The sequence below is a fragment of the Schistocerca nitens genome, chromosome 9 (genome assembly GCF_023898315.1).
Source record: "Schistocerca nitens isolate TAMUIC-IGC-003100 chromosome 9, iqSchNite1.1, whole genome shotgun sequence".
In the NCBI taxonomy this organism is placed as follows: Eukaryota; Metazoa; Arthropoda; class Insecta; order Orthoptera; family Acrididae; genus Schistocerca; species Schistocerca nitens.
In genome coordinates this window covers 452,835,926-452,861,334 of record NC_064622.1, presented here as the reverse complement: position 1 = coordinate 452,861,334, position 25,409 = coordinate 452,835,926, and the positions used below count along the sequence as shown (strand labels likewise).

General features: G+C 47.6%; 1 protein-coding gene across 1 annotated transcript in view; it reads right to left on the bottom strand.

The window, feature by feature from the left end:
* The window catches only part of LOC126202956 (vesicular glutamate transporter 2-like), a 313,828-nt gene that overhangs the window by 18,690 nt on the left and 269,729 nt on the right, over positions 1-25,409 (bottom strand). The window contains exon 9 of the mRNA XM_049937075.1: positions 5,240-5,382. Coding sequence (XP_049793032.1) covers positions 5,240-5,382 — 143 coding nt within the window. The remainder of the gene's footprint in view (positions 1-5,239; positions 5,383-25,409) is intronic.

Genomic DNA, 25,409 nt, shown 5'->3' with positions numbered 1-25,409 from the left:
CCACCTCCTCATCTGTCACAACGGTGTTTTAGGCCCTGAGTTGGTGACATGCTGTCTGATCGATTTGAGCAAGAGAACTGTGTCCCTCAGGGCACTGTTTTAAGGATTATCCTCTTTGGCATAGCCATAAACAGTATTATGTCTATAGTAAGGAGTCCTGTACAGTACTCGTTATTTATGTTTTCTATTTCTGCAACAGCCGTCAGTTGCAGCTGACCTTGCGGAGTTTAGAAAAGTGGGCTGCAAGGACAGGATTTCAGTTTCCTCCAGATATGTGTGTGTGTGTTCATTTCAATCGTTCTCATGGCATTTTTAATTTACCTGACTTGCATATTAGGGACACCATTTCAGAGACTCAGTTTGGTTACTGGTCCTCATTTTTGACACCTGAGAGACCTGAGCCACAACCCTCAAGATGCTGAACATCATCAGGTGCCTTAGATACAGGTCTTGGGAAGTGGATAGGGTGGGTCTGCTCCAGTTTCATCAGGCTTTCGTAAGTTCGTGGCTCGACTATGAGTGCATGGTGTATGGATCAGCAAAATCTTATTTTTTTGAAGACCATTGATGTTGTCTTCTGTGAGTGGATTCGGCTGGCCATAAATGGTTATAGGACCAGTCTCATATCCAACCTCTGTGCTGTGGCCAGGGAACCGCCACTCACCATACACAGGCAGCTCCTCATGGTGCAGCAAGCATGTGAGTTCCCTGTAGTTCCAACTTCACCTGAATACCGTACTGTTACACCTCTGGAACGCCTTTTCTCCAACTGTTCATGAGTCACAATGCCGTTTGGGATCCACATGCAGCATGTGCGGAAGTCACACAGTATGGAGGAAGCAAAACCCCAATTTAACCATCAGGCACCCTGGTTACTACAGAGGCCCAGCTTAATTTTACATTTAGTTCAGTACAGTAGAGACTGCACTCCTGCTTCTCTTTTTAATGCTATGAGAAGTTCTTCCAGTGTTAAATTTCTTCTCTCTTCCGATCCTCTGAGTGTCCTTCACTCTCTCCAACGTTTGCACCCAACAAATAAAGTAGTCCAGATTATCGAGGGTATTGTTCTCCAACTGCAACGACTGGGGAAGGAGGCGTTATTCTGCTGGGTACCAGGGCACATGGGTATTGCGGGAAACGAAAGGGCGGATTTAGCAGCCAAGGAGGCTGCTACAGCCTCGCTGCTGGGGTACAAAGTCATGCGTTGATGGGAAGACGAGTGGCTGGAAGGGACCAACAATAAGCTCCGGGCAGTAAAGTCCACAACCCGGCCGCGGCGTACCTCCTTTCATCCACGTCGATGGAACGAGGTTCTTCTTACTCGTCTTCGCATACGCCACAGCCCTATGACGCATAGCTTCTTACTCCAGCGAGAGGTCCCTCCAATGTGCGGTGCTGATGGCGTAAAGATAACTGTGCGCCACATTTTATTGGACTATGTTTTATTTTCCGACTAGCAGGCCACGGCGAATTTCCCGGCGGATCTTCCCTGTGTTTCAAGTAACGTTCATACGAAAGTGATTCGAGTTTCAAAGTTTTCTGAATTATGTTTCCCAAGATTTTAGGGAGCTGGTTTTAATGTGTAAACAGGGTGACTGGCTCACACAAGTTTTTTTTTATGTGGTCTGCCAGTGACATTTCAACGTGCTTTTCTTTTAAAACTCCTGTGTTTTTTCTCTCTGTGTTTTAATTTGATGTGTAGATACTTTCTCTCGTTCTAAGCTGTTTCACAGAATGTGAGATAGACTGATTGTGTGGTCATTTCGAGTGCGTGAACGTGCATCTGTTTTAGATTTTTTCTCCACTTATGTACGTAAGGGCGCTGATGACCTCACTGTTGAGCGCTCATAAGACCCAAACACACACGCACACATACATACAGGCACACGCACGCACATGTTTACCGTACCTTGTAACACTATGTTCGTGGTGTTATTCAGCGTGGCTCATTCAACACTCATGCTTTGTACATTTTTACAACCATCTTTTGGGTGCACTCAATTTTATTGTGACAACTCTCCTTGTGATTTGATTTTTAACGTGGGTAACTTCCCAAAAGCTGGGACTTCGTACTTGTCCATCTACATTATGGAAATATAACAATTGTAAACTGGAAGATGCATCTGTACTGACGTGAAACCTGTAGTTGGTAATAAAGCACCTTCATACAGTAGAGGAGTGGGGTAAGTGCCGACGCCGGGTTTCACTCTCTCTCTTCTCTCATCATCCTGCTACAGAATCATAACATTCCGCTATACACTGATAAGCCAAAACATTATGGCCACCGCCCACTGCGACGTTGGATGCCTCATGATAGCGTTGCGGGCACGTGACGCCGTAATAAAAGTATATAAGCGGAGCAGAGACAAGCGAAGATATGGGCTGCACGTGGAGAAATCCATTGAAATAAGCGGCTTTGACAAAGGGAGATTATTACTACACAGCGCCCGTGATCTAGTATTTCGAAGACGGCATAGATGGTGGAATGTTTACGTGGTACTGTCGTGGGCACCTACGGAATGAGGCAGAAGGACAATGAAACTACCACTAGGCGCTAAGTGGTTAGATCCCCAAGAATCTTCACAGAACGTGGGATTCGGAGGTGCTCTGTAAACTACACTACTGGCCATTAAAATTGCTACACCACGAAGATGACGTGCTACAGACGCTAAATTTAACCGACAGGAAGAAGATGCTGTGATATGCAAATGATTAGCTTTTCAGAGCATTCACACAAGGTTGGCGCCGGTGGCGACACCTACAACGTGCTCACATGAGGAAAGTTTCCAACCGATTTCTCATACACAATCAGCAGTTGACCGCCGTTGCCTGGTGAAACGTTGTAGTGATTCCTCGTGTAAGGAGGAGAAATGCGTACCATCACGTTTCCGACTTTAATAAAGGTCGGATTGTAGCTTATCGCGATTGCGGTTTATCGTATCGCGACACTGCTGCTTCCGTTGGTCGAGATCCAATGATTGTTAGCAGAATATGGAATCGGTGGGCTCAGGAGGGTAATGCGGAACGCCGTGCTGGATCCCAACGGCCTCGTGTCACTAGCAGTCGAGATGACAAGCATCTTATCCTCATGGTTGTAACGGATAGTGCAGCCACGTCTCGATCCGTGAGTCAACAGATGGGGACGTTTGTAAGACAACAACCATATGCACGAACAGTTCGACGACATTTGCAGTAGCATGGACTATCAGCTCGGAGACAATGGCTGCGGTTACCCTCGACGCTGCATCGCAGACAGGAGCGCCTACGATGGTGTACTGAACGACGAACCTGGGTGCACGAATGGCAAAACGTCATTTTTTCGGATGAATCCAGGTTCTGTTTACAGCATCATGATGGTCGCATCCGTGTTTGGCGACATCGCGGTGAACGCACATAGGAAGCCTGTATTCGTCATCGCCATACTGGCGCATCACCCGGCGTGATGGTACGGGGTGCCATTGGTTACACGTCTCGGTCACCTGTTGTTCGCAATGACGGTACTTTGAACAGTGGACGTTACATTTCAGATGTGTTACGACCCGTGGCTCTACCCTTCATTCGATCCCTGCGAAACCCTACATTTCAGCAGGATAGTGTACGACCGCGTGTTGCAGGACCTGTACGGGTCTTTCTGGATACAGAAAATGTTCGACTGTTGCCCTGGCCAGCACATTCTGCAGATCTCTCACCTATAGAAAACGTGTGGTCAATGGTGGCCGAGCAACTGGCTCGTCACAGTACACCACTCACTACTCTTGATGAACTGTGGTACCGTGTTGAAGCTGCATGGGCAGCTGTACCTGTACACGCCATCCAAGCTCTGTTTGACTCAATGCCCAGGCGTATCAAGGCCGTTATCACTGCCAGAGGTGGTTGTTCTGGGTACTGATTTCTCAGGATCTATGCACTCAAATTGCATGAAAATGTAATCACATGTCAGTTCTAGTATAATATATTTGTCCAATAAATACCCGTTTATCATCTGCATTTCTTCTTGGTGTAGCAATTTTAATGGCCAGTAGTGGAGGATAGATGGTGATCTGTGGCATCTCTGCCGGAAGAGCACAATGCTGAGGCATGCACATGTTGCTGAAAATGAAACTCAGAAGCGGACTCCTGCAGTGCTGACACATCGATTTGAAATGGCTCTGAGCACTATGAGACTTAACATCTGAAGTCATCAGTCCCCTAGAACTTAGAACTACAGTATTTAAACGTAACTAACCTAAGGACATCAGACACATCCATGCCCGAAGCGGTCGCACGTTTCCAGACTGAAGCGCCTAGAACCGCTGGGCCACACTGGCCGGCACATCGATTTCGGCAATTACAATTGCAGTGGGCAAAGGACTGCGAGGATCCGACCGTGGATCATTGGCAAAGTGTTGCCTCTTCGGATGAATGATGCTTCCTGCTAATTTGTTTTGATGGTCTTCTCCACAAACGCTATCATCGAGGTGAATGACGGTTCGAAATGTCCAGCGTGTAGTGAGCACTGGCTGGTGGGAGCTGTAATATGATATGGAAAACATTCTCCTGTGCTTTCATGGGCCGTGTGGTACTAATGGAGGACATGCTGACAGCTGCGAACCACCGGCTTCTCTTTATGCTTGATGTTTTCCCCGACGAAGATGTCACCATTCAGCCGTATAATTGTCCATGTCTTGAAGCCAGAATCGTCCTACAATGGTTTGAAGAGCACGACAGTGCAATCACGGTGATGTCTTGGTGACCAAATTCGCCTGATGTAAATCCTGTGAAACCCGTCTGCGTCGCAATCGGGTGCTATCACCACGTACACAAATTGTAGGATCGATACGCAGGATCGGTGCTGAATTGCGAGCCGAAGATAGACCAACATGCTGTCGAGCAGGTGATCATAATGTTTCGGCTCGTCAGTGTACCAGTCTCTGATGTAAGATAGTAAAAATGAGGTATTTTCACTCAAAACTTCCCTGCTGCTTTTTGATGAAGAGAGAGAGCTAAGCCACAATAGTAGGGACAATGTTACAAGTAAACAGTTTTACCTATTTGGGATATTAGGAAATTAAGCAAGTACTCCAACCTTTCGTAGAAAAAGTCACAAATAAGTTTAATCTTAAGTTGATTCTTAATGTACTCCCGTATGTCAACTACCTCAAGTGTAATACTAGTCGCGACTGTTTTGTGTGTGTGTGTGTGTGTGTGTGTGTTTGTGTTTGTGTGTATATGTGACAGAGTGAGAGAGAGATAGACCCACCTGAAGCCGGACCACGCAAAGGCGCCGAGCCCGACGGCGAGCGTGAGGAAGACGGTGGAACCCACCGGGGTCAGCACGTTGGTGGCTGCCAGCATGAACACGGTCTGCGCCACGAACGCGCCGCAGTTGAACACCTTGCGCACCTGCGGGCACAGCGGCGGGCAGCAGCTCAGCTAGCTGGACAAACACTCGCTATTACATGAAGTTGACGGCTGGAAACCGTCCCATTGCACAGTTACTGCTGCACGCTACGTCAAAACAGAGCACTGACACAGATAGAGAGATGCTGCACGAATGGCGTTTCGCTGTCTCGTCGTACGTAACGGCTGTCGGCGTCACCAAAGTCAATGTCTTAGGCACTTGCGGACGAGACGGGCACAGAAACTGAGGACAACAAAGCAAAAGCAGCAAAGCCGAATTTCTTCTTCAAGTACTCGTTTAATACAGAAATACTGCTCGAGTTTAATTCTCACACCACTAATAAGGTACCTGATTGACAAACAACTATAATCGATGTTCTTAAACAAGGCTCAAGGGCCCATTGGATTCCCTGTCAAATTTTACATAGAATTTTCAGCTGAGAACGCTTCCAATTTAACATTAATATAGTGTAGGTCCCTTCAATAAAAGAAAACTGTGCCCAGAAACTGGACACGCCTACAAGCAAGCTGTAAACAAATAAAATAAATTTCCTCTATGAATCGACCATAATTGTGAATAATTAAAACCGTTTAGATCGCTTAATGGACACTGAGGCGACAAAATTCATGGGATATCGATATGCACAGATACACACAGCGGTGGCGTCGCGTACACATGGTATAAAAGGGCAGTGTGTTGATGGAGCTGTCATTTGTACAGAGGTGATGTGAAAAAGTTTCCGAAATGATTATGGCTGCAAGACTAGAATTAACAGACTCTGAACGCGGAATGGCAGCTACATCTAGACGCGTGGGACATTCCATTTAGGAAACCGTTGAGGACTTCAATATTCGGAGCTCCATAGTGTCAAAGCGTGCCGAGAATACCAAATTTTAGGGGTTACCGCCCACCACGGACAACGCAGTGGCGAACGACTTTCACTTAACGACCGAGAGCAGCGGCGTCCCCGAAGAGTTGTTAGTGCTGACACGCTAGCAATGCTGCGAGAAATAGCCGCAAAAATCAATGTAGTACGTACGACGAACGTATCCCTTAGGATATTGCGGAGATATTTAGTGTTAGTGGGCTATGGCAGGCGACAACCGACGCGAATGCCTTGCCTAACAGCACGATATCACTTGCAGCGCCTCTCCTGGACTTACGATCATATCAGTTGGACCCTAGACGACTAGAAAGCCGTGATCTGGCCAGGTGAATCCCGATTTCAGTTATTAAGAGCTGATGGTAGGGTTCGAGCGTGGCGCAGACCCCACGAAGCCATGGACCTAAGTTGTGAACAGGGCGATGTGCAAGCTTGTGCTGGCTCCATGATGGTGTGGGATGTGTTTATATAGAATGGACTGGGTTGTCTGGATGTTCGGCTACTCCGATTTGCAGCCATTCACAAACTTCATGTTGCTAAACAACGAAGGAATTTTTATGGTGACATTCTGGACAACGCGAACGAATGATTTGGCCACCTAGATCGTCAATCATGAATCCCATAGAACATTTATGGGACATAATCGAGAGTCAGTTCGTGCACAAGTCCTCCAACGGCAACAATTTCCCAATTATATAGGGCTATAGAGGCAGCAAGGCTCAATATTTCTGCAGGGGATGTGTTGAATCCATGCACGTCGCGTTGCTGCACTACTCCGTGCAAAAGGAGTTCCGACACGATATTGAGAGATATCCGATGACTTTTGTCACCTCTGTGTAGTGTGAATAAAAACGTCTCGATTTTTTAATACATATCTTTATTTATAATATAGTTTTAGCTACTGCCATCATAAGATGTGTAATTAAGCTTAAAGATATATTTCTTCCTTCAAACTTAATGTTGATGTAATGTTAACTACATGTTTTCAGCATTCACGATGTCCTTGGAGCAGGGCTGAATCGTCCGGGGTGAGGGGGAAGGGGTCAGAACGGGCGAACGTTGTCGTGTTGCAAAATTGTTAAGGCTTTCGTGGCCACTTGTTGACAAACTGATTATTGGCTTCTGTCTCGGGTTCTTTGGCTGACGTTCATGTAATGATTTTTCTGACGTCTCGCCAGCACGAGTGGCTGGCATTGTCAAAGCTTCACCTCGGCGAAGGAGAAAAGAGACCCACTTGCAATGTCGGGAATATACCGTATACCATGCACATGCGGAAAAGTTTATGTCGGAATGACTGGACGATCCATTAACACCAGGATCAAAGAGCATAAGCGACATTGAAAGTTGGGGCAGGTTGAGAAATCGGTCGCGGCAGAGCACGCACTGAATGAGACCGACCACGTAATAAAATTCGCCGACACGGAAGTTCTGGCTGTAGAGAAGCACTATCACACACGCTTGTTCAGAGAAGCTGTAGAAATACAAAAACACGCGAACAGTTTGAACAAGAAAGAGGAAAGCCTTAAGGTAAACGGATCCTGGCTCCCTGTACTGCAGCGAACGACCGTCGCAGGTAGCAAGAGAAGAACCTCACTGGAAATGACCGCGGAGAAGCCCTTGGACGTTGGCGCGCCAGGTACATATAGTCTGCGGGCGCGAGCTCGGCTCCAGTTCACCACCGGCAATGGAGGGTGAAGCTTTGACAATGCCAGCCACTCGTACTGTCGAAACGTCAGAAAAATCATTAGATGAACGTCGACCGAAGAACCCGAGACAGAAGCCAATAGGCAGTTTGTTGTCCTGTTGGTCATTGCACTGCGAACGGTCGATTTTGAGAGCGAAATATGTATCAACGGCCCAGGAGAAGGGATGGTTTCTTTGACGTTCTTTATACCACCTCCTGGGAGCTTTTCAAAAAATGGTGCCTAGAACCGCTCGGCCACTCTGGCCGGCAGGGAGCTTTTCGTGTCGATCGTGAGCGGCGGTACTTCTGAAACGTTTCCCCTCGGCTGCCCATGAGGAAAACGCTTCATTTCAACGCTGGGTGTCGCGATTCTGATCTCTAACGCAGAGGCGTCAAGGAAGGGTGAAATGTGTGTAAGAGGGTGTGTGATGACCTTCCCATCGAGTTACACGTTCGCTACGGCGATGGGCCGAATTTTGCAGAAATTTGGTGCGAATGTGACATCATTAACCCACCACACATGCCACATGAACTTCTAAGCTGTTGCCTTTTTCTCGCGTCTGTAGAGACCTTGCTGTTTGAAGCACCGCCGAGGGTGATGTCAGAGTGCATCATGCATTTTCACTATCACAGAGAAAGGTTATAGGCATATTTGAACCATATTTCAAACTTATCTCCCCCTGCGGGTCCGGGGGTTAGAAGAATAGGCCCAAGGTATTCTTGCCTGTCGTACGAGGCGACTAAAAGTAGTCTCACACGTTTCGGCCTTTACGTGATACTCCCCTGTAGGGTTTGACCTCCATTTTTCCAAATTTTTACGAAGAGCGAGCCCACTGGGGAAGGGCGCCTTACATGGTGCATCATGTCCGTCATGCACTGAGACCTGCAGTTCTGCTCATTATCCATCTCTTGGGTGAGGGCTTTTACCTTCCTGGGTGCGTTTTCCTCCATGCACAATGCAGTGTCGTCTTCTGCGCCAACGATGACCATAGACTTCTTTGCACCTCAAATCCTTCACGGTAGCTAGTCCGATGTGGTGGGGCCGCCATGTACGCAGTCGGTTGTAGCCCCCTGACTACACAGGGATCGCTCTGCTGGTGCCTGTACCATTAACTCACCACGGATGCGAAGGAGTAGTTGCCCGTCACCCTAGGACGACTCCCGGCAATGGCCATCCTCCCAGGTGACCTTTGCTGTGGCTGGGTGGCGCCCGTGGGGAGGTCCCCTGGTCGGAGAGGGTGACATCAGAGTGGATGATATGCCATGAAGCGTACTATGCCATCTCTTCCTGTTGACATAACGCCAGCAGTCTCTAAGCGATCGAGATCTAACTACAGTGCAAAGAAGTATGACCCTAAATTCTTCCCTTCCCTGGCCATTCCATGGGAGGAACGCCAGGCGAAGGGTGGCAGCGAATCTTATTCGCCCCAGTGCCAAGTATGTACGAGAGCTGATGGGGCATCCTTCATGGCGATGAAGCCTCAGTTTTTCGTAGAGAATTTAGAGGACTAGTTTGGGAGGTGGAGGTGATCTTGAGGCGTAAACTGCCTCCTCGAGGATTCATGCCTTCCCAGCCTCACGGTCACGTCATCCTCCAGTAGAATTGTGGCGGTTTTTTCCACCGCCTTGCTGAGCTACGCAACTGTTATGCTGTATGCCTGCTTTCTGCATTGCCCTCCTGTAAACCTGGTTCCTGGCAATGCGGACCCCTGCCCTCCACAGCTATAGGGGATATTATAAAGACTGTAACGACTATAATAAAGTGTCACGTGGAGTTTGCATTTATGCCTTGAACTCAGTATGTAGTGAAACTGTGCCCCTTCATACCCTTCTTGATGCTGTGGCTGTCAGGATAAGGATGATGCAGGAAATAACTTTCTGCAACGTATATATTCCTCCAGATGGTGCAGTACTCCTGAACGTATTGGCTGTACTGATTCATCAACTCCCTAAATCTTTCCTACTTTTGGGAGATTGTAACGCCCATAACACCTTGTCGGGAGGGACCGTGCGTACTGCCCGAGTTAGAGACGTCGCAACTTTTCTGTCGCAAATCGAGCTCTGTCTCTTAAATACTGGGGACCCCATATATTTCAGTGTGGCTCGGCCTTTGATTTATCACTTTGCAGCCCAGGACTTCTCCCATCTGTCCACTGGAGAGCCCACGATGACTTCTGTGGTATTGACCAGTTTTCCATCTTCCTGTCACTCCCCCAGTGATATTCCCCCAGACGTCTACCCAGATGGGCTTTAAACAAGGCGGACTGGGAAGCTTTCACCTCTCCTGTCACCGTTGAAACTCTCCCACATGGTACCATCGATGTTGTGGTTGAGTGGGCCACTTGAACGATAGTTTCTGCCGCGGAAAATGTGATTCCATGTTTTTTAGGATGACCCCAGCGATTACAGTACCTTAGTGGACGCTGGAAATTGCTGAGGTAATTAACAGCTCAAAAAAGACGGTAACAGTAGTGTTGGGAGAGGTGCATCTCAACCATTGAGTGCCATACGTCACCTTCCCATGTCTCGACGAAGATCAGTCCCCAACGGGTGTCCTTGGCGTTAACATAAATGGTGTGTTATCTACCGACGCAAGCACAATTGCTAAGCACTTTGTTGAGCACTATGCTCAAGCCTCTGCGTCGGAGAATCACCCCCAGCCTTTCTCACTCTCAAACGGTGGCTGGAAGGGAACGTCCTCAGGTATGGCCCCAGTGGGAAACAGTGCATTGGCAGTCGCCACCTCATCAAACTACGGAAGCAGAGTGTTGGGAATGATATGTCTCCATAATTGGGACCAAGCTCAGTCTCCTTTGTGGGTATCAGACCCGTGCAGGGATACCTGGAATTTCCACGCGTGGCACTGTATATACCGACCCACACGCAATCACAGACCGTTTTTCTGATCAGTATGCTCGAACCTCTGCGTCTTGAGTTGTTACCACCCCACCTTTCGCACACTAAAATAGCGGCCTTTTACTACACGCCACCCTGAGTCATATAGTGAGAGGGAATTTCTCAGTGTCCTTACACACTGTCCCGACACAACCACTAGGCCAGACCGCATCCATCACCAGATGATTAAACATCATTCAGTGGATTACCAGCACCGCATCCTTGCCATGCTGAACCGCATCTGGCGCGATGGGGAGTTCCCGTCGCAAAGGCGTGAGAGTATCCTCGTTCCAGTGTTAAAACCTGGAAGACTCCGCTAGATATGGATAGCTATCGTCGTATTAGCGTCGCTAACCTTCTGTGCAAGCTACTCGAATGTATGGCGAGCGCACAGTTATGTTAGCTGCTTGAGTCTTGGGTTCCTCTGGATCAATCCCAGGGCGGTTTTCGCCACCGGTAACAACTTGGTATACCCAGAGTTTGCCCTCCGAATGGCCTTTTTCGCCGACATCACCTTTTTTCTGTCTTTTTTGACCTGACGAAAGCCTATCACACCACTTGGCAACTTCACATCTTTGCTGTTACACGAGTGAGGTCTCCAGGGCCCGCTCCCGATTTTTATACAGAACTTTTTATCACTCCTTACCCCTTCAGAATTCGAGTCGGTGGTTCACACAGTCCCCCCCCCCCCCCCCTCCATCATCCTTCATATACTGATGATTTCTGCACTTCCTTCTTACTCTACACCGTTGCAGCTGTTCAAAGCCGTTGTACAGTCGCGTCTTGACTATGGGAGCCTGGCATAGGGTTCAGCATTGCTCTCAGTGTTACATATGCTGCACCCTATGCACCACTGTGGAGTTCGACTTGGGATGGGCGCTTTCCAAACAAGCGCTGTGAATCGCCTACTCGTCGAAGTTGGGATTCCTCCAGTGGGGTTCATGCGACAACAATTGCTTGCCAGTTATACCGCACACATTTGCAGCTCGCCTAGACATCAGAATCATGGTCTCCTTTTCCCTAACACGACAATCCATCTCCCGCAACAGCGGCCCAGATAGGGGATTACTATTGCAGTTTGTGTTTGGTCCCTTTCCCTCTACCACTTTTCCTTCAGTTCCACTCACGTACACCTCGACCACGGCTTCGTCTGGACCTATCATTACTCCCAAAAGACTCAGTTCATCCTGCGTCCCTCCGCCGCCTATTTCTCCCTTTTTTCACGTGTTCTAGGTATCAGAAGAAACACAGGTGGCTCGATTGTCGATGGTCACGTTGGTTTCGCTAATGGTCACGCTGAGCAAACTGAACACCGCTCCTTGCCAAACCGCTGCAATGTTTTCACTGCAGAGTTGGTAGCCATCTCTCGCGCTCTTGGGAATATCTGTTCCTGAGCCAGGGTGCTCCTTGAGCACCTTACAAGCTCTCGACCAGTGCTACACTCGCTGTCCTCTGGCTATGGCCATCCAAGAGTGCTTTTATGTTCTCGAACAACGTCTGCGGTCAGTGGAGTCTGGGACACTTCGGAATCCCGTGAAATGAACTTGCTGACAGGCTAGCCAAAGAGGCTACTCATAAACCCAGTCTGGAGGTCGGTATTCCGGAATCTGACGTTGGGTCGGTTTTATGTCGCAAAGTTTTTGGGTTCTGAATACAGAATGGTGATCCCTGACTTTGTCTAATGAGTTCCATACTATTAAGGAGACGCCGAAAGTGGGGAGGTCCTCGAAATGACTCCATTGTTCTTCACGTTTGACAGTGGTCCACATCTTGTTGACTGTCCAAATTTAGCCGTCTTGAGGCGGACTGAGCGCTACCTTCGATTTTAGGTGACAATGCCTCAAGGGCTAACACAGTTCCAAGTTTTATCAGTGAAGAGGTTTTTTATCACCCCATTTAAAGGTGGGCGCCTTAGTCTCATCTTTCAGGCCCTACCCTTCCCTACATTTTAACTCTTCCTTGTTCCCTCTGGTACTGTCTATTCGACTTGGTGTTCTCTTTCACGATCTGTATTTCTCTGGCCTTGGGCTTTTAGGATGGAGATTTTAGTGTGTTGTATAGTGGCTGGCTCATCATTATTGCGATCAGCCAGTGCAGGCCATCTGCTACATTGTTTCAACACCTTCTACCGCTTTTCCCTTTTACTTAGTGTTTTCACTTTTGGCTTGATGCTTTCATTTTCTACTTCTATACGGTTATACATGTAGTTCCACGCATATTGTTCCGTCCCCGGATATCAGGTAATAGGAGTATTTTGGGGTATGGTTTTAATCAGAGACCTGCGTAACTGGGAAATACGACTGATAAACCTACATTAGCCCCTCTAATGTACAAACCAAACAACCAACCAACCAGCCATCTCCAAAACGTAATGTTGTTGATAAATTGCCCTTTAACAGCGTGAGCTCCCTGTTACGCAGGAGAATCTGAATCTGTTCCCAGTGGCCATTCTATTACCCAGATCGATAAACAGAAGAGAATAGAAAACTAATCAAATCGAAGCCAGGTTACTTCTCCACTGCTATACCATTGCCATATTCTTAACAACTTACTAACGGATCTGTCTCCTCTCATGATATTCTGAATTTCAGAAGGGAAAGCATATTTGAGTGGATTAAAATTTTCCTAAAGAAATTTGAGTCGAAAACCGCGCACTAAAATCAGGATACTTTGTGAAATGTTTCAAAGGAGACATATTAGCACAGACGTGAATCACTCGTCTTTGTCTAGATTGTCTTCGGTCGTACTTAAAATCAGGATTTATGAAGAGTTCATATGACATGACTCTTGAAGGATAGATTGATGGTTATTACACAGATCAGAACCTACTCGTGTTCTTGAAGAATTTATTTTGTCATCTTGTCTCTTTGTGGCATCTTTACGTATCTCACCAAAATGATTCTTAACTATAAGTGTTAATGCTTACGGTTCTATTAATTTCATCTTCTTGAAACAACAAAATTATGATTAATATTGAACGGTATAAATTCCTCTTAACATTGTTAACAATTTTTACATCACTTTTGTTTTCAGATGAATATTTAATTCCTTGCACAACAGAATATATTCTGAACTCGTGTGTAATATTATGCAGCAAATTACGATATTATCATCATTACGTAGAGTTGACATTTGTAGAATTTATGACCAGCTGACTACACCTGTAAGATGTGATGAATACAAGCGATGTATTTGTTTTCCTAGATTGCTATTCTGGTACCGCGGAACAAAATAATTTTACATACGCATTCGGCATATTATAAAATTTAAAAAATTAAATATACTACGTAATCGAAGTGTGGCGGAGAATCACTTAGATAAGGTGCGGGAGCCGTTATTTTGATCAACACGATCTCAACGGGAATGACGTCGCGCACCTGCTACCGTGTCCGGTAGGCAACCCACACGGCAGTAAAGTGCGGCGATTGCACAGTTTGAAGGGGTCTCCTCCACACCAGCTTGACTGATATCTGTATAGTGTAGATCGGTCATGCCTTTCATATTCATCTAGCCCGTCACTTCTTTCTTTTGAGCTATTATTTAAGTCAAGGAGCAAGTTTTTGTAGGCTTTTGACTGATATGAAAAATCTTAAAGCTACAAATGAAATGTTTTTAGCAACAATAAAAACATTACAAAATCAAGAAAGGGCAGAGAGTACGAATGCAACTGCCTGTCCTTTATGAAATATTTTTGTCTCATTATATGTACAAAATACGAAATTCTTTTATCTTAGCAATGTGTGGAATTTGTTCCTTAATAATTTCCATTAGTATAGCAAAGTGCTGCAAATTGTGAGATCAAGTCTCCTCAGTTTGACGACAGATATGAAAATGAATAATAAAATATTACACTACACAGCCTGCAAGAACCCACTGAGGGTCTGGGGGTTAGAATAGACCCGAGGTATTCCTACCTGTCGTAAGAGGCAACTAAAAGGAGACTAACACGTTTCGGCCTTTATTTTGACCTCCACTCTCCTAAATTTTCCCGAAGAGTGAGCCAATTGGGGAAGGTCGCCTTACATGGTGCGTCGTGTCCATCACACGCTGAGACATCTCGCATCCTTCGTCGACGTGGATCTGCGCTTCCGCTCATTCTCCATCTCTTGGGCGAGGTCATCCTCCTTGGTGCGTTTTCCTCCATTCACTGTGCAATATCCTTTTCTGCGCTGAGACGATAACGGACTTGTTTCCTTGTTTGCACCTGATTTCCAGCACAGTAGCCACTCCGTTGTGTTGGGGTTACCATGTACCCTGTTGGTTGTAGCCCCCTGACTACACAGGGATCGCTCTGCTGATGACTGCGTGGTTAACTCCCCACGTATGCTAATGAGTAGATGATCATCACCCTGGGGCATCGGGATTCATGGCAATGGTCATACTGACAGGTGGCCTTTGCAGTGGCTGGGTTGCGCCCATGGGGAGGTCCCCTCGTCGGAGTGGGTGGCATCAGGGCAGATGAAACGCAATGAAGCACACTACATCTCTTGCTGGTGGTCAAACATCATCTAAGCATTCAAAGGTTGAATTTAATGAACAGAAATATGACCTCAAATCGTTCCCCTCCCTGGCCATACCATGGGAGGAACCCCAGGCTAAGGATGGCAGCGAATCTTATTCGCCCCGGTATCTTGTAAGTAAGAGAACTAACGGAGAATCGTTTATGTCGATGGAGCCTCAGTTTTTTGTCGAGGATTTAGAGGACAAATTTGGGGAGGTGGAGGAATTGTCGAAATGCGATCAGGTTCGGCCTTAATAAAAACAGCATCCTCTGCCCAGTCACGGGCATTACTCGCCTGTGACAAGCTGGGGGATGTTCCTGTTACCATCACGCCCCATAAGAGCTTAAATATGGTCCAGGGTATTATATTCTTCAAGGACCTTCTTTTGCAATATGACGACGAGCAGCGCGCCAGTTAGAGCAGCGAGGTGTTCACTTCCTCTGGCACATCCATCGGGGTCTGAAGGATAATCAGGTTGCAACCGGTGCTTTCATCTTGGCCTTCGAGGGTGACACATTACCTGAGAAGGTCAAGATGATGATCTAGCTCTGTGTTGTCAGGCCATATACCCATGCCCCAGTGTGGTGCTTAAGTGCTGGGAGTTCGGGCATATGTCTTCCTGCTGTACCTCCAGTGTCACCTGCCGAGATTGTGGACATCCATCACATAAAAATACTCTATATACCCCGCCTCTCTGTAGAATGCAGAGAGCACGATTCCCCTTACCTGCCACACTGCAGGATTTTACAGAAATAAAGAAAAATCATGGAATACAAGACCCTGGGCCGACTGATCTACACTGAGGCTAAGAGGAAATTTTCAAGGCTCCATCCCGTGGACTTGACATCATCCTATAGTACCGCTACAACTAGTGTTCCAGCCCCATCCATTGACAGCTGGCCCTCAGGGTCACCTGCTGCTACCGATTGAGGACCTTTGCGATCAACATCCATTGTGTGTGAGTGCCCAGCGAGATCTAGTTCCCCACCCCCTTGATGATGGTGTGCACTTCCATCCCTGTTGCTCCTTCACCAATCATGAGAGACATCCATCCCCACTTCTCAGCTGGAGAAGCGTACGTCTCCTTCAGTTCCTCTCTCTAGAAAGCGCTCCCTTTGGTCACTCCCCAGGTTCCTACAAGTGGCAAAGCAGAAACTCTACAGTAGCTGAAGCACGCACAGGAAGCTCGTCATAGGACTTCACAGTGCTTCTAAGTCCCTGAATCAGTGAAGCCCTCCCAGCAGGAAAAACCTAAGGAGCACTCAGAGAAACCAAAAAAGAAAAAGACCCCCAAGAACCAACACATTGCGGTGGCACCCACACCCCCCTATAAGCTCTGTGACTGAGGATGGAGATTCTGGCGTCCTCTGGGGAACTAGATCTCGCTGGGCACTCACACACAATGGATGTTGATCGCAAAGGTCCTCAATCGGTGCCAGCAGGTGGCCCTGAAGCGGAAAATACCTCATTGAATGTTGCATGCCTTCCGAGCCTCATGATCACGTTCTCCTCCAATGGACTTGCAGCGCTTTTTTCCACCACCTGGCTGATTTACGGCAACTGTTAAGCTTTACACCTGCTTTCTGATTTGCCCTCCTGTAAATCTGGTTCCCGTAATGTGGACCCCTACCCTCTGCAGCTATAAGGGATATTACAGAAACTGAAGCGACTATGTAGCGTCTATGTCCTGAACTCAGTATGTAGTGAAACTGTACCCCTTCAAACCCCTCTTGAAGCTGTGGCTGTCAGGACTGAGGATGACCCAGGAAATAACTTTCTGCAAAGTATATCTTCCTCCTAATGGTGCAGTACCCCTCAATGTATTGACTGCACTGGTTGATCAACTCCTTAAATCTATCCTACTTTTGGGAGATTTTAACGCCCATAACCTCTTGTGGGGTGGCACCGTATTCACTGGCCTAGGTAGGGGTGACGAAACTTCACTTTATCACTTTGATGCCCAGGACTTCTCCCATCTGTTCACTGGAGAGTCCTTGATGACTCGTGTCGCAGTGACCACTTCCCCATCTTCCTGTCACTGCCCCGGCGTCATGAACACTGACACCTACCCAGATGGGCTTTAAACAAGGCAAATTGGAAAGTTTTCACCTCTGCTGTTACCATTGAATCTCCCTCACACGGTTACATCGATGTGATGGTTGAGTGTGTCACAAGAACTGTCGTTTCTGCGGCGGAAATTGCAATCCCTTGTTCCTTAGGGTGCCTTGGCGAAAGACAGTAACTTGGTTGTCGCCGGAAATTGCTGTGATTTTCGAAGACCGTAGGCGGGCTCTAAAGCGACATAAGCGGCACCCTTCCATGGAGCACCTAACAGCTTTTAAACGGCTCTGTGACCGAGTTCGCCAGCTTATAAAAAGACCGAAACAGAGGTATTGTGAGAGGTAAGTCTCGACTATTGGGTGACATTCGTCACCTTCCCAAGTCTGGGCGAGGATCAGACGAGTTTTTGGGGACCAGACCCCAACAGGTGTTCCTGGCGTCAACATAAATGGCGAGTCATCTACCGGCGCAAACGCGATTGCTGAGCACTTTGCTGAGCACTATGCTCGAGCCTCTGCGTCGCAGAATTACCCCCTAGCCTCTCGCTTTCTCAAATGGCAGATGGAAGGGAAGGTCCTCTCGTTCACTACACGCCACAATGAACCACACAACGCCCCATTTACAGAGTGGGATATCCTCCGAGTCCTTGCATATTGCCATGACAGAGCTTTTGGGCTGGATCGGATCCACAGTCAGATGATTAAACATCTCTCGTCTGACTCCAAGCGACATCTCCTCGTCATCTTCAACCGGTTCTGGTGCGATGGCGCCTTTCCATCGCAATGGCGGGACAGCACCATCATTCCAGTGCTCATACCCGACAGAAACCTGCTTCACATGGATAGCTATCGGCCCATCAGCCTCACCAACTTTCTTTGTAAGCTGTTAGAATATATGGTATGTCGGCAGTTATGTTGGGTCCTGGAGTCACGGGACCTACTGGCTCCATGCCAGGGCGGTTCCCACCAACGTCGTTCTACCAGTGATAATCTTGTGTTGCACGAATCTGCCATTTGAACAGCCTTTACCAGACACCAAAACCTGGTTGCCGTCTGTTTTGATTTACAGAATGCATATGACACAACCTGACATCATATCTTTGCCACTTTATATGAGTGACGTCTCTGTGGCCCGATTTTTATCCACACCTTCCTGTCGATCCGTGATTTCCGTGTCCACGTTGGAGCCTCCCATAGTTGCCTCCATATCCAAGAGAACAGGGTCCCGCAGGCCATTAACAGTCTAGCAGCAGCTGTAGGGCCGTCCGTCTCACCCTCTCTGTGTGCAGACGACTTCTGCATTTCGTAATGCTCCACCAGTACTGGAGTTGCTGAGCGTCGCCTACAGGGAGCCATCCACAAGGCGCAGTCTTGGGCTCTAGCCAATGGCTTCCAGTTTTCAGCCGTCAAGACGTGTGTCACGCATTTCTGTCGGCGTCGTACCGTTCATCGGGAACCAGCACTTTACCTTAATGAAGACCACTGTCGTGGAGACATATCGATTCTTAGGTCTGGTTTTCGACTCTCGTTTGACTTGCCTTCCTCATATTCGTCACCTGAAACGGAAGTGTTGGAACCAACTCAATGCCCTCCGCTGCCTGAGCAACACCAACTGGGGTGCAGATCGCTCTACGCTTTTGCAGCTCTACAGAGCCCTTGTTCAATCCCGCTTTGACAATGGGAGTGTGATTTATGGATCGGTGGCGCCCTCAGCTTTGCGTTTGCTCACCCCATTGCTCCATTGTGATATTCGCCTAGCGACAGGGGCCTTTAGGACGAGTCCAGTGACCAGCGTCCTGGTGGAGGTTGGAGTCTCTCGAATGAAGATCAGACGTACACAACTGCTCGCCAGTTACGTTGCACACATTCGCGGCTCCCCTGAACATCCGAATTACCGTCTTCTTTTCCCAACCACGGCAGGTCACCTCCCACATAGGTGGCCCAGGTCAGGGCTAATGATTGCAGTTCGAGTACGATTGCTTCTGCCTGAATTCTTGCATTTACCACCTCTCCTCGAGGTCTATTCACGTACACCTCCATGGTGTAGCCGTAGGCCGAAGCCTCGCCTGGACCTTTTACGTGGCCCTAAGGCTTCTGGAGATGGGCCTCTCTCAAACTGATCTGCGTGCTCTCTTACTACCCTGCGGCTGTCAGCTGTCAGTTCCTCTCGACTCTTGAGGTGTTCCGGGGCTCTGAAGTGGTTTAGACCGATGGCTCGATGATTGATGGTCGCGTCGGCTTCGCCTACGTTCACGGCGGTCATACTGAACAGCATTCCTTACCCGATGGCTGCTGTGTATTCACTGCAGAGCTGGTGGCCCTATCTCGTGCACTTGAGTACATCTGTTCATGCTCTGGCGAGTCGTTTCTCGTCTGGACTGACTTCCTGAGCATGTTACAAGCTATTAACCAGTGCTACCGCCGCCATCCTTTGGTAGCAACGATCCGGGAGTCCATCTTGCACTGAAATTGTCCAGTCGTTCCGTTGTGTTTGTGTCTGGACCTCAGAACACGTCGGCATCCCAGGCAATAAACTTGCTGACGGGCTTGCCAAACAGGGTATGCGGGAACCGCTTCTGGAGATGGGCCTCTCTTAAACTGATCTGCGTGCTCTCTTACTACGCAAGGTTTGTCGGCTGGTGGAGTGGCATAAGAGTACGCACCATAAACTGTATGTCATTAAGCAGAATGCGAATGTGTGGAAGTCTTCCCAGCAGGATTCTCGCGGGGAATCAGTTGTCCTTTGTCGACTCCGCCTCTGCATGGGCCTTACGTGACTCACCCATAGTTACCTCCTTCGTGGTGAATACCGACCTCAGTGCCGCTGTGGCTCCCAAATGACAGTCTTCCACCTCTTGCTGGACTTCCCTCTTTTAGCCGCTCTGCGGTGGACTTTTAACTTTCTCAGTGTTGGGCGACAATGCTTCAACAGTTCTTGAGGGAGTGTTTTATCATTTAATCTGAGTTTTAGCGCTTGTCCTTTGTTCTTCTGTGTCCTACAACCTAGTGCTTTTAGGGTGGAAGTTTTAATATGTCGCAGAGTGGTTGGCATCTCCTTTTTATTTTCGTGCTCTGTCAGCCACTGTTATGCGCTTTCTTGTCCTTTTTCTAATTGCTTCTTGGGTATCTGTTTTTTCTTTGCCCTCTTTTGTTCCTTTTAGTGTTTGTTGCCTTTTCTTTGTTCTTTTCGTTCCTTTCGGAATTGTGCTGTACATGTCTTTTGTTTTATTGTAGCCGTTGTGGACTTGTGCTATAGGAACAAGGGACCGATGACCACGCACTTTGGTCCCTTCCTCCCCCCCCCCCCCCTTGAACCAACTAACTAACCAACTGCTCACCAGTTACGTTGGACACATTCGTAGTTCTCCTGCGCACCCGAATTACCGACTCGTTTTCCTAGCTACTGCGGTTCATCTCCCGCATCGGCGGCCCAGATCAGAGCTTACGAATGCGGTTCGCGTCCCATCGCTTCTGTCTGAACTGGAGTCCTTGCTTTTACCACCTCTACTCGAGGTACATTCACGTACACCTCCATGGTGTAAACCTCGGCCGAAGCTTCGCCTGGACGTTTCACATGGCCCTGAGGATTCTATTACTCTCGCGGCTTTCCACGGGCACTTCCTCTCGATTCTTGACGTGTTCTGGGGCTCGATGGCTGGCCATATTGAACAGCATTCCTTGCCCCATGGCTGCAATGTTTTCACTGCGGAGCTGGTAGCTATAGCTCGTGCTCTTGAGCATATCCATTGACGTCCTGGGGAGTCGTTTCTTCTGTGTAGTGACTTCTTGAGCAGCCTACAAGCTATGGACCAGTGAAAACCTCGTCATCCTTTGGTAGCGACCATCTAGGAGTCCATCTATGCCCTGGAACGGTCCAGTCGTTCGGTGGTGTTTGTCTGGGACCCAGGTCACGTCGGAATCCCAGGCAACGAACTTGCCGACAGTATGGCGAAACATACTACACGTATGGAGATCGGCATTCCAGTAACTGACCTACGTTCATTATTACGCCGCAAGGCTTCTCAGTTTTGGGAGATGGAATGGCATAATCTCAGTACGCACAACAAACTGCGTGCCTTTAAGGAGACTGTGAGTGTGTGGAATTCCTGGATGAGGGCCTCTCGCAGGGACTCTGTGGTTCTCTGCCGGCTGCGCATTGGCCACGCTTGGGCGACCCACGGCTGCCTCCTGCGCCGTGAAGACCCACCTCAGTGCCGGTCCGGCGCGCGGTTGACAGTGGCCCACATGCTATTAAGCTGTCCTTCTTTGGCTGGCCTGCGTCATAAACTCCGTTTACCGGACTCGTTACAGCTAATTTTAGTAGACAATGCCTTATTGGCTAATCTAGTTTTACGTATTATGCGTGAAGGGGAGTATCCTTCTATGTAAGTTTTAGCCCTTGTCGTTTGTCCCTCTGTTTTCTCTCCCCTACTGCTTTTAGGTTGAGGAATTAATGTGTCGCTGAGTGGCTGGCTTATCCTTTTTAGTCTCCTGGTCGGCCAGCCACAGTCATCTGCTCTCTTGTTTTTGTCCCTTGTACCCGTTTCTTGCGTCTCTCTCTGGTTTTGTTCTCCAATTTTGTCCATTTCAGTCTTTGTTGCCCTTCTGTCGTTATTGTGGTTTTTCCTTTCTTCCAGCTTTGTTTTGTATGTCTCGTTTCTTTTTACTTCCCCCCCCCCCCCCCCGTGTGGAATTATTTTCATCGGAACGAGGGACTGGCAGTTTGGTCCCTTGACCCCCTCTTTTAAACCAACCAATCCACGCCACCGCCTCAGCTTTTAGAGATCTACATTACTGGCCATTAAAATTGCTACACCAAGAAGAAATGCAGATGATAAACGGGTATTCATTGGACAAATATATTATACTAGAACTGACATTTGATTATATTTTCATGCAATTTGGGTGCATAGATCCTGAGAAATCAGTACCCAGAACAACCACCTCTGGCCGTAATAACGGCCTTGATACGCCTGGGCATTAAGTCAAAAAGAGCTTGGATGGTGTGTACAGGTACAGCTGCCGATGCAGCTTCAACACGATACCACAGTTCATCAAGAGTAGTGACTGGCTTATTGTGACGAGCCAGTTGCTCGGTCACCATTGAGCAGACATTTTCAGTTGGTGAGAGATCTGGAGAATGTGCCGGCCAGGGCAGCAGTCGAACACTTTCTGTATCCAGAAAGGCCCGTACAGGACCTGCAACGTTCTGTCGTACATTATCCTGCTGAAATGTAGGTTTTCGCAGGGATCGAATGAAGGGTAGAGACATGGGTCGTAACACATCTGAAATGTAACGTCCACTGTTCAAAGTGCCGTCAATGCGAACAAGAGGTGATCGAGAAGTGTAACCAATGGCAACCCATACCATCACGACAGGCGATACGCCAGTATGGCGATGACGAATAAACGCTTCCAATGTGCGTTCACCGCGATGTCGCCAAACACGGACGCGACCATCATGGCCGCGCGTCATCTTCGTGATGTAGCAGTTTTAATGGCCGGTAGTGTACGTCTATATCCGTACTGTGCAAACCACTACGGAACGCTTAGTAGAGTGCACTTCCCAAGCGCCAGTTGTGGCTTCTTCCAGTTGCATCCGCGTACGAAACACGAGAGCGGTAAGAATCATTGTCTAACTGTCTGTGCGCGCGAAGTAAACAACGTAACGGTCGTATTAACTCCGAAATACGTGCACCTTTTTATCCCCCTTTAAGCAGTGACGCATGGATGAAGCATTATAATTGTTTGTTGAATGGTGCATTAAGAGCTGCAAATGGGCGATTATCACGTAATTAATTATTCTTGAAAATCTTTTGCTTGTACGTTTCCGAGCCAACACGCAATATTTCAGACCAAGGGATTGGTGCCTGGAGGGAAGAAGTGTGAGCGGTGGAGGCGGCGTAACAATTTGCCGGACATCAGAGAACACACAGAAGCTGTCGCCGTGCTAAAGAAAGCGTCGCTAATAGTTTACTAACGACAGTCTTTGCATTGTATCCATTCCTGGCCAATGTGGACAGTCCAGGACAACAGACACTAAATTTAATTTCGATTGAATTTCACTTGAAGAAAGATACAAGTATCTTACGAAGCTCTGTGAATGTAAATGTGGTTTTCAGAATATACGTTCAAGTCTTTTTTTTTTTTTTTTCAAGAGGTTCATCGTTTTTCTGGATATATTTAGAAGGTATGAGTGAAAGTGCGATGACCATTATATAAATTTGCATATTTACAGTGCAACTTTTCATTTAACTAATATCAAAGTTTCAAGGGAGAGATAATTATCCCTTTACTGTGATGGATTACTCTTTGCAATATTATACGTCCAGAGCAGTGCAACTTTGCTTACTGAAGGAAGTAGGTCAGATGCATATTTACGGCTCCAGTGAGGCTTTATGTAGTTAATCCGAGGCCATAATCGGACTTTTACGTTAGGCTCCTTTTTATGGACGATTCACAGGAGCCCGATTAGCAAAAGGGATATGATAAGTAACTAGAGGTTGGGCCATAAAGAACAAGAGCCGAGGCACTATCCTATCCTGTCCCTAATGGAGCGATACACAGTAAGCTGCAGACACTTCCTAGATTTGGAAATTTCGTGAGTAGGTTTTCGCGAGATAGTTTGCGACTGTCTCCAAGCACCTGCCATCTCAAGCAGGCCTACATTGTGCGGATACCAACACTTGAGTAGTGTTATAGCGTGGATCGCATGAATATTTTGTAAGAAATGTCCTTAGTACAGTGTATTTTTCCAATAGCCTACCAACGAACCGAATTCTGCATCTACGCCTGTACCCCCCAAGCCACCTTATGGTGTGCAACATATGGCACAATGTCTACCAGTGCACAACCTTTTCTTCTTGTTGGCAGCGGCGAATCATGTTTGGGAAGAACGAGCGTTGCTAAGAATCTGTGTAGGCTCTAAAATCTCTAATTTCGCCAGCAAGGTATTTTCCCTAGGGATACGCGAGTGGAAGTTATACGTTAGTTGATTCTTCTAAAAAAAGGATACTCTTGGAAATTGAAGAGTTAATCACACCGTGGAACATTAACGCGTCTCTTACACGGTCTACCACTGTAGCTGGATGAGTATATCTGTGCCGCTTCCGTGCTTACTAAATGAACCAGTAACAAATTGCGCTCCTCTTCTTTGGATATTGTCTGTTTTCTCTATCATCAAACTTACCTGATTTCGGAGTGACGAACAATATTCAAGTATAGGTCGAAGAGGTTTTGTAAGTTACCTTCAAATGATTCAAATCGGTCTGAGCACTATGGGACTTAACATCTGAGGTCATCAGTCCCCTAGAACTTAGAACTACTTAAACCTAACTAACCTAAGTATATCACACACATCCATTCCCGAGGCAGGATTCGAATCTGCGACCGTAGCAGTCGCGCGGTTCCGGACTGAAGCGCCTAGAACCGCTCGGCCACATCGGCCGGCTGTAAGTTACCTCTTTTACTGGTGGACTGCACTTCCCGAGGATTCTTCCAATGAATCTCAGCTTGGTGTCTGCCCTACCTGCGATTAGTTTAATTGGTTGTTCGACGCCACATCGCTCCCTGCTCGTATTCCTAGATATCTAATGGTTATGACTGCTTCCAGCGCTTATTCATCAATCACGTAATCATACAATAATGGGTCTTTGCACCCATATATTCACAAAATGTCACATTTATGTTCAGAACCAATTGTCAATTGCAGCACCAACCGTCGATCTTCTACAGGTCTTCCTGCATTTCGCTACAATTTTCCGGCGTTGCTACTTCTCTGTATACATCAGCATCGTCTGCGAAAAGCCTCATGGAACTTCCGATGTGATCCACTGTGTCATGTACACTGAAGCGCCAAATAAACTGGTATAGACATGCGTATTCAGAGGTATCTAAACACGCAGAATGCGGCGCTGTGGTCAGAAACGCCTATAGACAACAACAAGTGTTTGTCGCAGTTGTTAGATCGGCTACTGCTGCTACAATGGCAGGTTATCAAAATTTA